The sequence below is a fragment of the Lissotriton helveticus genome, chromosome 6 (genome assembly GCF_964261635.1).
Source record: "Lissotriton helveticus chromosome 6, aLisHel1.1, whole genome shotgun sequence".
Lineage (NCBI taxonomy): Eukaryota > Metazoa > Chordata > Amphibia > Caudata > Salamandridae > Lissotriton > Lissotriton helveticus.
In genome coordinates, this window is record NC_136067.1 from 1875385553 (window position 1) to 1875401041 (window position 15489).

At 45.2% G+C, this 15489-nt stretch overlaps 1 protein-coding gene across 4 annotated transcripts in view; it reads right to left on the reverse strand.

Annotated features, from left to right (window-relative positions):
* The window catches only part of EPRS1 (glutamyl-prolyl-tRNA synthetase 1), a 961840-nt gene that overhangs the window by 329550 nt on the left and 616801 nt on the right, over positions 1 to 15489 (reverse strand). For 3 of the 4 annotated variants that reach the window (XM_078649796.1, XM_078649798.1, XM_078649799.1), the window contains 3 exons: positions 13390 to 13546; positions 12481 to 12620; positions 9917 to 10011 (listed from right to left, as the gene is read on the reverse strand). In XM_078649796.1, the coding sequence (XP_078505922.1) occupies positions 9917 to 10011; positions 12481 to 12620; positions 13390 to 13546 (392 nt within the window). Of the gene's footprint in view, positions 1 to 9916; positions 10012 to 12480; positions 12621 to 13385; positions 13547 to 15489 lie in introns of all 4 variants that reach the window. The other variant, XM_078649797.1, reaches the window with a different exon arrangement.

Below are 15489 nucleotides of genomic sequence, written 5' to 3' on the forward strand. Positions count from 1 at the left end.
GGAAGAAGGGGGAGGGTCAAAGATAGAATGAAAATCATTCTGGTATCTTGCGACTAGCAAATAAAAGTAAGCATGAAGAGGTGATTGCACTTGTAAAATACATCACAGCACTTGTGGAAAATCAGGATTTGCCATTGCCAACAACTGAAGTGATGTAATTTAGCACATCTGACTGACCAATCTAACGCATTCAGAGTGCAGATTTAAGATTGAAGAGTGTCATATGGTTGAGCTTGTAATAATGGTCATCAGAAAAAAAGGGCAGTTAAAAAAACATTAACAGCTGGGAGAGAGGGCTTACTTAGTATTTTAAAACTTGTCAGCAGTAGATGGCCTTGGCACTTCCACAGTACTGACACCTGTGAAAGGACTCACAGTTCGAAGTTGTTTTAAAGCGCCCACATGGCCTTCACGGTAGAATAACCCCTCCTTTATTTTTTCTAGCATCTGGTCAGCCTATGGACTGAAGAGGTGCTCCCCATCGAAAGGCAGTGCGAGTAGGTGTTGCTGTACCTACAGGTTCAAGGCCGAAACACACATCTAGGCATGATAGCAGATTGAGAAACTTGAATTAATGCCTCGGGATGCGGTGTCCGCAGCATCTTGGGTGCACCTATTAGTGGTGTTTAATATTTTGTCCTCTGTAACAAGGAATTGGCCTCTTTTCCGGTACTACTCTGGGAGATGCTGGAGAAGCTCCTCCGTTTCCTCCCAGTGCACCCTGCCGTACCTTGAGAGCAAGCCAACAGAATTGGCCATGTGACAGTGCGCCGATTGAGCTGCAATGCGCTTACCAGCCACATCTATATTTTTGCTCTCTTTGTCGTGGAGAGTCTCCTGTGCCTTGGGCATTGGTGCACTTGAGGGCAGTGCTCAGCCTCCACAAGGAAGATGGAGGAGAGTGAGATTGTGTATGCACAACCAGTAAATCAGGTGAAAGTTGACCCCCAATATATGCAGGGTCTGAGGCTTTGTATTTCTTGTGCACTCTCAGGGTGATCACCCTGGCTTTAACCAGCTCCTTGAAGACCTCAAAAGCATCCCCTTTAACATTGCGAGAAATTGTGTGGAGCGCTGGGTAGAGCCTCTTTCTGTGTTTTGTGCCTCTCTGCCTTGAGCTAAGTGGCTGCTCTCTACAAAACCTCATGAAACGCAGTGGTGTCTTCTGGTGAGGATGGCTTTGCTGGAAACAGATTGGGATCAGGGTATCCAGGGAGGTCTATGTCAAGCATTCCGTGGGTCGACTGGTGTGTCTCAAGGTCTTGGGGAGAACCTGGATTATCTCCCTCCCCCCCCCCCCCTGCCACCCACAAGCCCAGAATGTGGGGAGTTGCCGTGGTGATTCTCACAAAGGAGCAGCAGGTAGCAGTAGTGGAGGAGACAGGGTGGAGGTGGAGAGGAAGACAGGGGGGCAAAAGGATAGGCGGCAGTGACAAAGGACTGGTGCATCGGCCCTTTCACGTCTCAACTTTGGCTGGTGGCTCAGGTGCTAAGTTGAGGGCTACCTCAAAAGTCAACTTCCTTTATGAGGCAGTGGGTGTTGAGGCTTTGGAAGTGGCAGTCAAGTTCCTGCCAGTTTGTGGATGGATCATGATGCGGTTCTGCCTGGCATCAATCTTCTCTTGGAGCAATTGCAGGATCAGCCAGTCTTGGTCATTGGAGGCCTGTGGACGTCAGACGCCGAAGAAGGTTTTTGCACCACTGACACAGATTTACACATGGAGAAGGTTGTGGTGGCGCCAGCACCAAGGTGGATTTTGGTGCAGAAGAACTGTAGGCGCAAGGCGGTGTCTGTGCCAAGAGCAGAGGCTTCCAGATATGGTACAGTGCAAGGTGGTGGCTAGTTGCCGGATTCGCAGAGTGCTTTCGGTGCCAACCATGACTCTCAGGCAATCATATACTGGAAGCCTGGTGCTGAACTTCAGGGCTCGATGCTTGACCCTCTTGAGGGCAGAGCTCGGCCTCCACAAGGGAGATGAAGGAGAGTGAGGTGGTGTGCTCACAGCTGATGTCTTCCTTATCTGGAACTGCACAGCCTGAAGAGCATCAGCTTCCGATTCCGAGCAGAAACTTGCATTGGAAGTGAAGGTCAGTAGTTCTATCTCAACATCCCAGTTGCAGAGTAGATAGGGGGGTGTCTCTTTGCGTTTTACTCGACTGGGACGCAAGGCAGGCGGAGAAGCAGGCCTCATTGTTCAAGTTCAAGTTCATGCATTTATAAAGCGCACTACTCACCCAGAGGGTCTCAAGGCGCTGGGGGGAGTGGTTTACTGTTTATCGAATAGCCATGTTTTCAGTTCTTTTCTGAAGGAGATGTGATTCTGAGTAAGGCGGAGGTGGGTGGGGAGTGAGTTCCAGGTGTTGGCAGCCAGGAAGGAGAAGGATCTGCCACCCATGGTGGTTTTTCGGATGCGCGGGACTGCGGCGAGGGCTTGATTGGATGATCTTAGTTGGCGGGTGGGATAGTAGAAGGATAGTCGGGTGTTGAGGCATTCGGGTCCTAGATTATAAAGGGCCTTGTGTGCGTGGGTAAGAAGGCGGAAAGTAATTATTTTGTTGACGGGAAGCCAGTGGAGGTTTTTTAAGTGACCGGTGATGTGCTCTTGGCGCGGGATGTCTAATATGAGTCTCGCTGATGCGTTTTGGATGCGCTGGAGCTTTTTCTGCAATTTTGTTGTAATTCCGGCATATAGTGTGTTGCCATAGTCCAGTCGACTCGTGACCAGTGCATGGGTGACAGTCTTTCTTATTTCGAGGGGGATCCAGCGGAAGATCTTTTTGAGAATACGAAGGACGTTGAAGCAGGAGGATGATACGGCGTTGACTTGTCTGGACATTGAGAGGGAGGAGTCTAGAATGAAGCCAAGGTTACGTGCATGGTCTGTGGGTGCAGATCCCAAAGCGGAAGGCCACCAGGAGTCGTCCCAAGCTGAGGGGGAGGATCCTAGGATGAGCACCTCCGTTTTGTCTGAGTTGAGTTGAGTTTTAAGCGGCTCTGTTTCATCCATTCGGCTACTTCTTTCATACCTTCGTGAAGGTTGTTTTTGGCGGTGTTGGGGTCTTTGGTGAGGGAAAGGATTAGCTGGGTGTCGTCGGCGTAGGAGATGATGTTGAGGTTGTGTTGACGCGCGATGGAGGCGAGGGGACTCATGTAGACGTTGAAGAGGGTGGGACTGAGTGAGGAGCCTTGAGGTACGCCGCAGATGACTTCGGTGGGCTCTGAGTAGAAAGGGGGGAGTCGGACTCTCTGGGTTCTCCCGGCTAGGAACGAGATGATCCAGTCCAAGGCTTTTCCTTGTATGCCGATGTTGTTGAGGCGTTGTATGAGGGTGTTGTGACAGACAGTGTCGAAGGCGGCGGAGAGGTCGAGTAGAATGAGGGCCACTGTTTCACCGTTGTCCAGGAGTGCTCGGATGTCGTCGGTCGCCGCAATGAGGGCGGTTTCGGTGCTGTGTTTGGCTCGAAAGCCGTTCTGTGAGGGATCCAGGGAGTTGTTGGATTCAAGGAAGGCTGCGAGTTGGCTGTTGACGGCTTTCTCGATGACTTTGGCCGGGAAAGGGAGGAGGGAAATGGGTCGGTAGTTTTTCAGATCGGAGGGGTCTGCTGTTGGTTTTTTCAGAAGGGCGCTGAGTTCGGCGTGTTTCCATATTTCTGGAAAGATGGCGGAGTTGAAGGAGCAGTTGATGACATCGCAGAGTTGGGGAGCGATGATGGAGTCAGCTTTGTTGAAGATGTAGTGGGGACAGGGGTCAGAAGGTGAGCCAGAGTGGATTGAGTTCATGAGGCGAATGGTGTCTTCAATGGTGATTGGGTTCCAGGAGTTGAGGTAGTTAGTTGGAGGGGTGGGATCTGAAGGAGGTGGGGTGAATTGGTCATTAGGAGTATTCTTGAAGCTGTTGTGGATGTTGGCAATTTTGTTGTAGAAGAAGGAGGATAGCGCATCGCAGAGGTCTTGGGAGTTAGTGATGTCGTTGGATGCTGCGGGAGGGTTGGTGAATTCTTTGACGATATTGAAGAGTTCCTTGCTGTTATGGGAATTGTTGTCGAGACGGTCCTTGAATGCTGATTTCTTGGCGGATCGAATCAGTTGGTGGTGTTTGCGGGTGGCTGTCTTGAGGGAGGCCATGTTGTCTGAGGTTGGTTCTTTTCTCCAATTCTTCTCCAGGGTGCGGCATGTCTTCTTGGATTTTTTAAGGTCATCATTGAACCAGGGAGCTTTTTTGCTGGATGATTGCGACTGGTGTTTTTTCAGGGGTGCTAGTTCGTCCGCACTGTGGGTAATCCATTGCCTGAGGTTGGTGGCCGCTAGGTCTGGGTCCGTTGTTAGGGTGGGAGTGTTTTGGCTGAGTGATGTGAGGAGTTGGTCGGTGGTGATTTTGTTCCATTTTCTTCGGGGAATGGGTTGTGGGCGGTGGTGGGTCAGGGTTGTTTTGTAGCTGAAGTGAACACAGCTGTGATCCGTCCAGTGGAGAGCTGTAGTGTGATCGAAGGAGATGTGCTTGCTGGAGGTGAAGATAGGGTCGAGTGTGTGTCCGGCTATGTGAGTGGGGGTGTCAACAAGTTGTTTGAGTCCGAGATTGGACAGGTTGTCCAGCAGGGTGGTGGTGTTGTTGTCGAGAATGTTGTCAAGGTGGTAGTTGAGGTCTCCTAGGAGAATGTAGTTCTTGGAGGCGAGGGCGTGCGGGCTGACGAAGTCAGTGATGTCGTCGCTGAATTGAGATCGGGTGCCTGGGGGCCTGTAAATGAGGGTTCCTCTAAGTGTGGTCCTGGGGTCGGTGTGGATCTGAAAGTGGAGGTGTTCGGCGGTTGCAAGATTGACGTCAGAGCTGGTTGTAATTTTGATGGTGTTTCTATGGACGATGGCGATGCCTCCTCCAGTTTGATCGGTGCGGTCTTTTCGAATGATCTTGTAAGTGTCCGGTATGGCTATGGCGATGTCGGGGGCAGAAGATGCATTCATCCATGTTTCAGTAAGGAAGGCGATGTCAGGTGACGCAGTGTCGATTAGGTCCCAGAGTTCGGTTGCATGTCTGTGGACCGAGCGGGTGTTGAGCAGGATGCATTTCAAGTCGTTGGGTTCGGAGCGGAGTGTGGAGGAGGTGTGTTTGGTGAGGGTACTGAAGCAGTTGAACTTACAGGAGAGGCAGGAGAATGGGCCGTGGGTACGTCCTGGGGTAGCTTCGCAGCAAAGTGGGGTCCGTCCGGCGTTGAGGGCGGGGAGAGTAGCGGCATCATAGGTTATTCTGGGGGGTTGGGAGCGGCATAGAGCAGGGGGACGGACGCTGGGCGCGGTCCAGGCGCGGACGGGCGTAGACGGCCTTACCTTTGGCGCACCTTCGGCGCGGCCGCAGCGCGTGGACGCTGCGCGTGGGGGCATTGGCCATAAATGGATGGTGGAGGGGGCGGAGGGTGGGAGGGGCAGCAGCTGGGAGGCGGTGGCGGGAGGAGGGGCGGACCAGGGGAAAACAACACAAAATGGAGGGTCAAAGGCGAGCACCGACAAGGGCAGCAAATGCGCAGATTGTGCAGGAAAAAACAAACTTAGGCACACCAACCAGCCTCAGTGTAGCGCAAATAAATCTTATAGCCTCAGCAAGGTCGCGCTATTAATTAAATAATTAAATCCGATAGTGCAGCGCTAAGCGAGCAAAGCGCTGCAGTGATGCGAGGGTCAGGTACACAGAGCTGAAAGTAGGACAGAGAACGATACCACTCAGTCGGCAGAGCGTGGCAGCTGCAGGTCAGCAGGAGCGTGGGGGAGCAACCGGTCTGAAGGAGGGTCCAGGCGGTCACCAGGATTGTGATCCTGAAAGACACGATTACACACCTGGTGATGGTCCGCCTAGGGGTATTTGGGTCTATACTGATGGCAGTATTGACACCGAGTCCTTTCCATCATGGATGTGACATTTTCTGCGCTGAACACGATGGAGTAGGCCCCGAATGAGGCATCCAAGGATTCCCAGTTGTCGAAACAGACGGGTAGCACGCAGACAGACAGCAAACGTTGTGGCGAATGTAGAGGAAACGAGGAGGCCCGAAAGCTATGACAAAGAGGCTTCGACCCAGAGCTCAGTAGAACATGCCCAAACCACACAGCAGGGAAAAAACTAAACATAAGAAATGAAATCCATGCACATTACCAGCAATAGGTGGAGTCACTGTACCTCATGATTCAGACTTCTTCAGAGAAAAACAAGTTACGCACATTCAAGCCCAACACTAGATGACAGGAATATGCACAGCATGTTTATCTACAACAACACATGCCACAATCAGAATTTTCCCCACTCTGTATTCCTGCTCATTTAACCAGAATTCAGAATCTAAATTTTCCCTTTTATGATACCACATCTTTTTTTGGCTGACTTTAATGGCGATGGCTTTACCTGTAGCTACCCAATGTGAAGGTATCCCAAACAACTGTGTGGATACATAACCCCACTCTGTTTGATACTAAAATAGTAATTTATATGGTCCCATCTCCATTTCATGGAGTGTGTCCTTAAGGATAACTACATCAAATTTACAGGATCTTCCTCGCCCGTATGTTTTGCCCCATATAAAATCCCAAACTACGGGTGCATGGTCTGACAATATGATCAGGTCTATCTCAGTTTTAAACATCTGGGTTACTAATGTATTTGATCCCCATATTTGATGGATTTGGGAGAAGGCTTTATGACAGAGAAAAAGGTGAATTTGTTGAACCCAGCAGCGGGACCTCCACAGATCAAGGAGCTCTTCATCACCCAATTTTTTCAGTAAAGATCTTGCCATCCCACCACCAATCTATCTGTCCAGCGGGTGGTTATCTTATATTGAGTCATGGACTATGTTGAAGTCTCGTCCAGCCCACAGAATCTCACCCTTTGCCTTCTCTTGAATGATGTCCAGGATCCTTAATATGTGCGCTTCTTGGCCCGTTTTGGGGGGGCATGTGACTACTAGTGAGATCTTTCTTCCTTTAAGACTGCTTATCAGTGATCACATATCTCCCCTATTGACTTCCATAATCTCCAGGGGTAGACGTTTATGTATGGAAAGCATCACCACCCTTGGTTTTTAGGTCTCGCCTAGGTAGCGCTTGCGCGGTCTCTTCAAGACATGCTGTATTCAGGATATGGGCATAAAGCTCTGCCCATCTTTTTAATTGGCTCCTTTCCGTCCTTTGTAAATGGTGGCTTTTCACTGGTCAATAGGCTTAGTAATCCCTCCTAAGTACCGCCTTGTCTCTTCTTATAACTTACCATGAGGACAACCCCTGTGACATGTGTTGTTACTCCCCAAGTATTAATTACAGCCTCCATGGACTATTCTCCTACATGGCTTCAGGCAGGACACACACGTGGTCCTAAGCTAGGCTGGCAGTGGTTACTTCACTCACTAGAACATCTCACATTTACATGAGCCAGTCTATACATTTTCCTTCATCAGCTCCACACAGAGTATAACCTTATCGGAAATTAATGTAATAATTCTTTGGTCACATTTCAAAGCTACTAATTGTATATATGGACATCGCTATTTGGATGTACTCCTAGTACTGTCTTGCATTAAATGCATTATGAGTAGGGTTGATTTACCATATCTTCTGCAGGGTGCAGTACCATATGTGACCAAAAGAGGTCTCCTTTTGGCCACATATGGTACTACACCCTTCGACATGGCTAGGTAAAAAACATTTCCATTTAGAAATAATGCCAATAAGTCAAACTTTGTAGACATGTGCTGCTGGTGCCTTGCTCACTAGGGACCTCTAGGAGCAGCTTGCGGTACTGCACTGAGACATACAATGCTAGTTCCTGGCTCACTACACACGCATTTGCACTAGGTCTTGCATTCTTGAAAGTATGAGCTATTGGCACTGCATTATTAGTTTGGGGTATTGGCGTTTCTAACATCAGTACTGCAAGACCTATTGCAGTGCAAGTGCTTGTTGCAATACTATTTACCTATTTGACCTAAGGCTTTTCAATGCACAATAAATGTGACAAGATAAAAACAAATTGTAAAGGCATCTTTATTGCTCATTCACCTGCTGAACACCAGCATGGTTTTTCGGGGGGGGGTGGGCGGGCGGGGGGAGAGGGGAGGTCCTAGTTGGTAAAGAAGGGGACCAAGCTTACCCCCATCCCCGCCCCAGAGGTTCCCTTGCATTGCAAATTTGAATGTTATCCTTGCGGCATCGGCCCTCAAGGTCCTTGCACTGGTTTTAATCTTCAACTTCCTCCGTGTTCATCCATATCATAACTTGGACGTCACATATATCAATTTGTAGTTGTGTAATAGCATGTACTTTTTTGTCACTAAATAGCCCACTGAGCCGATTTATTCTGTAATAGCTACCAAAGCACTTTATATCTCCGGTATGACAGTCTGTATTTGCTCCAACAGTCTTTGTCAGTTTCTCCTGTAGTCCCAAAGGGCATGTTAACAGGTCCTGCTTCGTGTGTGCCTGTTGGGCTCCCTGCTTCTCAGTCACATTTGTGGGAACCTTCATTGAATTTTGGTGAGAGCCTACAGAAGTGTTTGTGAATTTAGATGGCCAATTGGATCGGAGGTCATGCTACGCGTTAGGAGCATCCATGCTCTTCATGAATGCGAGTATGTGCGCTGATTTCCATACCCATATAATCCTGTTGGGTAACTTTTTAGGTTGAGCCCGGGAAGCGCAAGCGCTGCTCTGCGAGGTATGCTGTATTCGGTATAGGGGACTTTGGAAACGCCCACCACTTTTGGTTGGTTAGTTGGGCTGGTTTTTAAAATTAATTTTCTCTGGTTGGTTAATATTATTCATCTGTCCCACATTTCAGTGCTTGGTTCCCTCCCAGCGGACATCACCAATTGATCCTTTTGGTTGGCCAGCCATGACAATCTCTTGAATTCTCCCTTGCACACCCTCTCCCCCCACCCTCTTCACGAGCAAATGCAGCGTTCATCCATGTCGTTATCTGCATGGGGAACATTTAGGCCTTTTTCTAAGGCCACTGGCCTGCTTAAGAACAACATGGGAACCCAGAGGTAAGATTAAGATTTAAAAAAGCATTTGCAATGCAATCGGTCTCGCATTACTGAAAGTTTGATCTATAGGCGTTGCAAATAATAATGCAACGCCAATAGATCAAACTTTCACTAATGCGAGACCTGGTTGCTGTGAGGTAAGTGTTCCACACAATGGAGGAGGGAGAGTTGAAGCCAGTCACAAGTTATGCCTTACAAAATTGTATCCTTATTCACCAGTTCCAAAAATTCACAACATTATTTTGGGAGCCATTTCTCCTTAAATCGTTTGGTAAGGGTGTGTCAATTGGCAACTGTTGATCATCTGTTACATCGAACTTGCCATGTACTTAGGGCCTGAACACACACCTTCATGAATCAATTATTTTAAAAGCCAGCACAACATAAAACACCCTTCCTGTAATTCATTATCTTCGACATAGTTTGTACTCTTTATAAATGAGGGGCCAAACCAAAAACCCTGCTGGCCATGGCCACGCCCCATCAAGCAAACACTTAATCAAAGACTTTGCCCAACAATATTTATGAAACTATCCTGCCAATATAAACAACTTTTTGATGCCCATAGGGTAAGGCAACCACCTACGTCTGCACATATTTTACTTTCTAAGGCAGACGGGGTTGCAGATTAAAACTTTAAATATATAATTAATGGAGAACAATCCAACCACCTTTGTACTTAAAAAATAAATAAATAATTAAGTTCACCACTATCTTGTGCATGCGCATGAATACAGTATTGCATGAAGCATACAAGTACCACTTATGTGTTACTCTGATGTGTCTCAATATTCACTAGGCCTATAATACAATTTTAAAGAAGGCAGCTTAAATACTCAAACAAATAATATTTTGTCAACTTCACACTTTATTTTTAAAAATGTTGTCTTACCCACTAGCTTCTGGAGGAAACCTCACGACGACTTTCCCCATCTCCGCACCTGGAAGTTCAACAAATTTGCCAACATCTGCTTTCTTTTCAGATGCCTTTAGAAGAGAAAGGACCATGTGAAGGTAGATATATAAACACGGCATTGATCATAAAGCAACTAGGCAGATATATGTTCTGCCTGAACTAATCAATTAAGACTAGACAAAGCTTGTGTTATTTTAGTGTGCTCTGCTATAAAATCAGTAAATGTATGACACTTGATCTCTACAATTCATAATATGTGGACCTGCCTAAATATTCTCTGCACAAAGCCCAAACTGTTCAAAATATGGCAGCAAGAGTTAAGCTGAATTTACCACAAAAAGCATATGTTGGTCAGCATCTCGAACTATATAGGTTGGCAATTCAGAAGATCAATCTCAAAGCACTTACTATCTGTCGGACAGTAATGTTTAAATCTTGCCCTAAGTTTGTGCAGAACAGGATTGAGATTTGTAAATCAGTTTTTAAGTTGCTCTCCCTGTAATATGGGTCAGGCAAGGAGGTTGCTCTTTTTCGTATGCACCGACTAGGTTGTGGAATGCACTCCCATTCCAGTTACGCACCATAAATAACAACCAAGTCTTTAGAAGGTTGCTAAAGATCCTGTTCTGTAAATAAATTGTTAGCCAAATTACAGGCAGACCTAGCAATACAATAACTTATTAGTAAAATCGTACTTATAAAATAATCACAGGGATGTATATACATTAGGCAGTGCTGATGTAGATTTAGATGAACAACCCTATGGAAACTACAGGTTTTTATCCACTTCTAAGAAATGTATATGTGGATTGAGAGTTGATACATTTCCACTCTGACTGGTTTTTAGTTTTTTGGTACCACGGGGGTGGGGATAAATCAACAGATATATAAGCCTCATTAAAAGGATTTCCCACAAAAAGAATTGGGGAGAAAAAAAAAAATCAGTAAACCCTTAAAGACCTACTAAAACTGAAACAGTGGTCCACTAACATCTCAAATATCAAGTTCACAGTGAAGGTCAGTTCACATGCTCTTCGAGTTCAGGTAAGAGGCCAAGTGAAGTCCAACAATTGGGGATGGGATTCAAGGTTACTGATAGAGCTACTATGGGTAGAGATAAAGAAGAGGCTGCTGGGAGTTGCTGATTTGTAGTTTTAGAAAGCAAGATTTGTCTCTAATCAAAGTAACTTTCAACAATCTGAAAGTACCTTTCTACGGAGGATAATTATGATGCTGCTAGAAGCAAAAGATGGGACAATTTGAGCTACCAATTCAGTTAATGATTTGTCTCGTAAGTGGCAAAAGCAAGGTTATTATCAGGCTCAATTCAATGTATATTTTATACATTGAAAACACTACAGGTCGCAGATAACTGCAAAAGATTCAAGCGATGCCTTGGCATTTTTCATTCAGTGACTGAGCTGTTATTTGGAGGTTATGAGAACAGCACTTTCTAGTACAGAAATGCTTAGAATGTTTAAACAGAACGAATTCATAGCAAGGCTTTAACACCTGTCTGGAATAATATTCAAAGCCCAGCTGGAAGAAACCTGTGTAGCCCAACTAAAGATACTTAATCCAATCCCTATGTTAAAACATCAAATCTTGTCTTGAGAGCTATTAAATTAATTTTGTACTGCTCTCTATTGATAAATGTAGGAGTTCCTCATTTCTCTGCACTCAAGTAGAAAAGCATACCCCCACGAACAAACCTGAAAAAATCGACTACATTCCTTGCCTACATTCCTCTTAATTTCAGAATCAAAGTCTTTACTTTTTCAGGCAGTCCTAGTACAAGGATCGAAGTACTGCACGTTGGGCCACTAAAGGTGGCCAAGTGTGCAAATACAATAAATTCACCTACGGACAAAAGATCAAATCATCATCTAAACTGCTTCTGCTTATCTGTAATTTATTTTAATCTGTATTTTTCATTTTCAATACTTAACAGCAAATATTTCACATATATTAGCAACTTCTTTCTAGGTACACAGTGTACATGCATGAATGCCAGCAATCAGTAGTATTTTCCAGTAGGGCTTTTCAGCATCTGTTCTTTATCCTGTCCCTTCCCAGCAATCCTTTTTCTGGGTGCAGACAAGAAAATATTCTTTTGACCTATCTTGGCTGTTCACAGAGTATTTCTTTTATATCAGTTACTCAACACAAACAGGCCTCCCATGTTCTTTCACAAAACCAAACCATGTCCTCACAGCTGTTTTCTATGAGAAAACTCAATCTCCCTATACAGACACCCCCACTCAAGGTGGCCGGCTGTTAAGGGGGAGGTGTGGTATGGGAGAAGAAAACCGCTTTTGTATCATGGTCTTCCACTCTGCCAAATGTGTTTATTCTTTCTATTTCAAATATGCCCAACCGATACAAGCAACAAGTCCAGCTTGGGTAACGTAATCGCAAGCAAAGGGTACAAAGCATCTAAATGTGCTTTTCCAATTGTGTTTCTAATGTATGTAAGTATATTTGGACATATAAGGAATAGAACAATTTCTTAGCCTAGACTTCCATACTTATCTACTTACCGCTTTCTTCTGAGGGGCGCTAACAGCCCACTTGGCGACCACAGACTGAAAGTTGGCCTGTGCTTCCAGAAAGCCATACCAGCGTTTAGCATGGGCTGGAGCCTTGTTCTGTTGCAACTGCTTCTGCCATGCATTGCTGCCTACAGAAAAACAGAACACAGGCAGAGAATGATGGAAGGACTGCATCACATACCACCTTGGATCAATTCTTTAAATAGATTCATTTACCAGCAGGGTGGAGAAGGCTTCTGAAAAACGCAGTCAGAAATGTCACATTTCAACTTAGACAAGTTTCATGTACAGAGCAAGAATGTAGAACAGCAGAAATGACCTGGCAATGCGGCAACTCCTTAACAAAGCTGCCATTGCTAGTCTTAGTGTGTAAAAAAAAAACAATTTTGCAGGCCATCTCTCTTTAAAAACAAGCTAGTTTCAACGCTTATACCAGACTTTGGGGCTTCATTATGGATTTTATTTACGATGTACGGTCATCATTTTTCTACATAGTTAAACAGGTTCAATGCCCACATTTCTCCCAGTACGATAGTCTTAAAAGCTCTGCAAAAGATCAACTTTTTACAAATCAGACAGCAGCTTGTTCACCTCTAAGTGCACTACGAAGATTGGACGCTACAAGAGAGATAATCAGCTTTTCCCCACCAAAGGCATGAACAAAAGTGTACCCTTGTCTTGCGCTTCTGCCCAACTTGTTACCGCTTGAAAAATATTTTTTATAATGCATTCCTCATAAACTGTGTGAGTGTTAAAAACCTTTGTAACAATCACTTTAAGAGACAAAAGATGAACAAAAAGGGAGTTTCCCCATTTAATAACTGCTGTGGGTGATATTGCAAAACCCGTGCAAAGGGATGCCACGTTGAAGGAAACAGCAACAGCTCAATAACCCACCTTTCAGTGTGGCCCAGACGCACAGGTCAGCGAGGCTCAGAAAGTGTCCAACTAAGTAGGTGCGGAGAGAGAGGCAGTGGTTCAGATCTTGTAGGGCAGCCTGGAACGTAGAAGCGCTCTGCAATCTTGTGGCACTGAACTCCAGCCAATGGTCAACCTGCAGGAGGACCAAAGGGGAGTGTTGGAATAATCAACCCACCAATACCATAGTCAATACACACATAAGCATAGAACAGGAAACTGGCATCAAAATGGCACCTGCTCATTAAACAGTGATAAGAAAAGAAACTGTGAAAAAAGGCACATGGTAAAGACGGTTCATTTGGAACAACATATTCCTGGGTTCTCAACAACTTGCAAGTAGTAGGTTCTCTAGTAAATGCCTACAGCCGAAATGGGAATAACCTGATTAGGGAAGGATTTATATTTAAGGGTTTCTAACAATTGAATTGTTTAAGTTATACAGTAATGTTTATTACTTTAATTATTCATAAAAGTCACTAGAACAAAAGGTTGTGCACCTTCCTTTTCCCAATATATTTTTCTAACAAGGCACCAAAGTTTTTGTGGTCGAGAGTCGAGACATACGGGTGTATATATAACACACACACACAGTACACTTCATGCTGCAAGAGTAGTAGAATAGATCAAAATTCTGAAATAAAACCTATTTCGTAAATAAATGTATTTGACAATAAAGACTGCCTGCCAAAAATCTCAAGCTTCTATGCATATCATAGCTTCAAGCCTGCACCCAAACCACAATCAAACACCACAAATTATGCAATTGCTGGAGTTGGAAAGCAAATGAAATAGAGCTAGAGATGTTGGTTTACAACCATTACAACGCAACTTTTACCACGCAGTGCTGTTACAACACAGGTTTTACTACGCATACCATTACAACGCATTACACTGGGGGCGCTCTAGGATAGGGAATAAGTTTAATTTACTATCCAACACCCTCCCTACTATCCACGGGGACTGGAGTTGGAATAGTAAATTCTACTATTCACTATCCAGCACCCCCAAGTGTAATGCGTTGTAATGGTATGCGTAGTAAAACCTGCGTTGTAACAGCATGCGTGGTAAAAGCATGCGTTGTAACGTCATACTTTCGAGATGTTTAGAGACGATTCCATAAGGCTGAGATTTTGGAGTGTGAAATGTATGTTTCTGCAAAATATGTTTTTGCTTTTTTTGTTGAACACATGAAAGCTTAATAGTCCACGCTCTTCAAATCCTTTGATAATCCAGTCATGGAAAGGCAGTAACTTTCCTTCCAGCAGTGCATTTCAAAGTGCAACCAAGACCCTGAAGTCCAATCTTACCATCACATCCAAAGCCTAACACATTGGTGAGAAATGGGACTTTTTTAAAATGAATGATCCTTACTGTGGACTTCATAGTAGAAGTAAATTACTACTTAAATGTCCAATCCTTAAATGTGATAGTTTCAGCTCCATCTCTCAAGGAGCAGTCGAGTGCATGAGAAATAAGGCCTTAGTCACACTGCAGGTGAAACAAAATCTAAAGCGCAGTGAGATGTTTTATCATCCAGTGAGAAACGGACTCGTGGTTTCACAAAGCGCGATGTATATGGGAGAGCAGGGTAAAAAAAAAAGAGGTTTACTTTACATGGTGAAACGATGAAAAGAAAGCGCAATAAACCCTGACGAGAAATTACTTCTCACCAGATGTTCTGCGCTTATTTAGTGCTCAATGCAAGAAGTAATAGAGTCTGTTGATGCTAGAGGCGGGGTGCCTTCATCTCCACTGGAAATGTTATCACAAGCACAGTGTTTATGCGTTCAAGACTCGCCAGCTATGCATTCAATATGGGTTCTTCAGAGGAAGGAGTCAGGGAGAGTCATCGTGAACAAGAACTCAAATACCTTGATGCGATTGATCAAACAGAAGGCGTGGAGGCGACATGACCGCCTCATCCACACAGAGAGAAGTCCAAACCAAGACTGCAATGACTTCCAGGTCACCAGTAGTACAAAATGACCCTCCTGTTCCACGGTCTCGCTGGAAGGAGGCACCTGATGAACTTGTGCTGTGCATTAACCAACTATGTACTTATGCACGATGTTCATT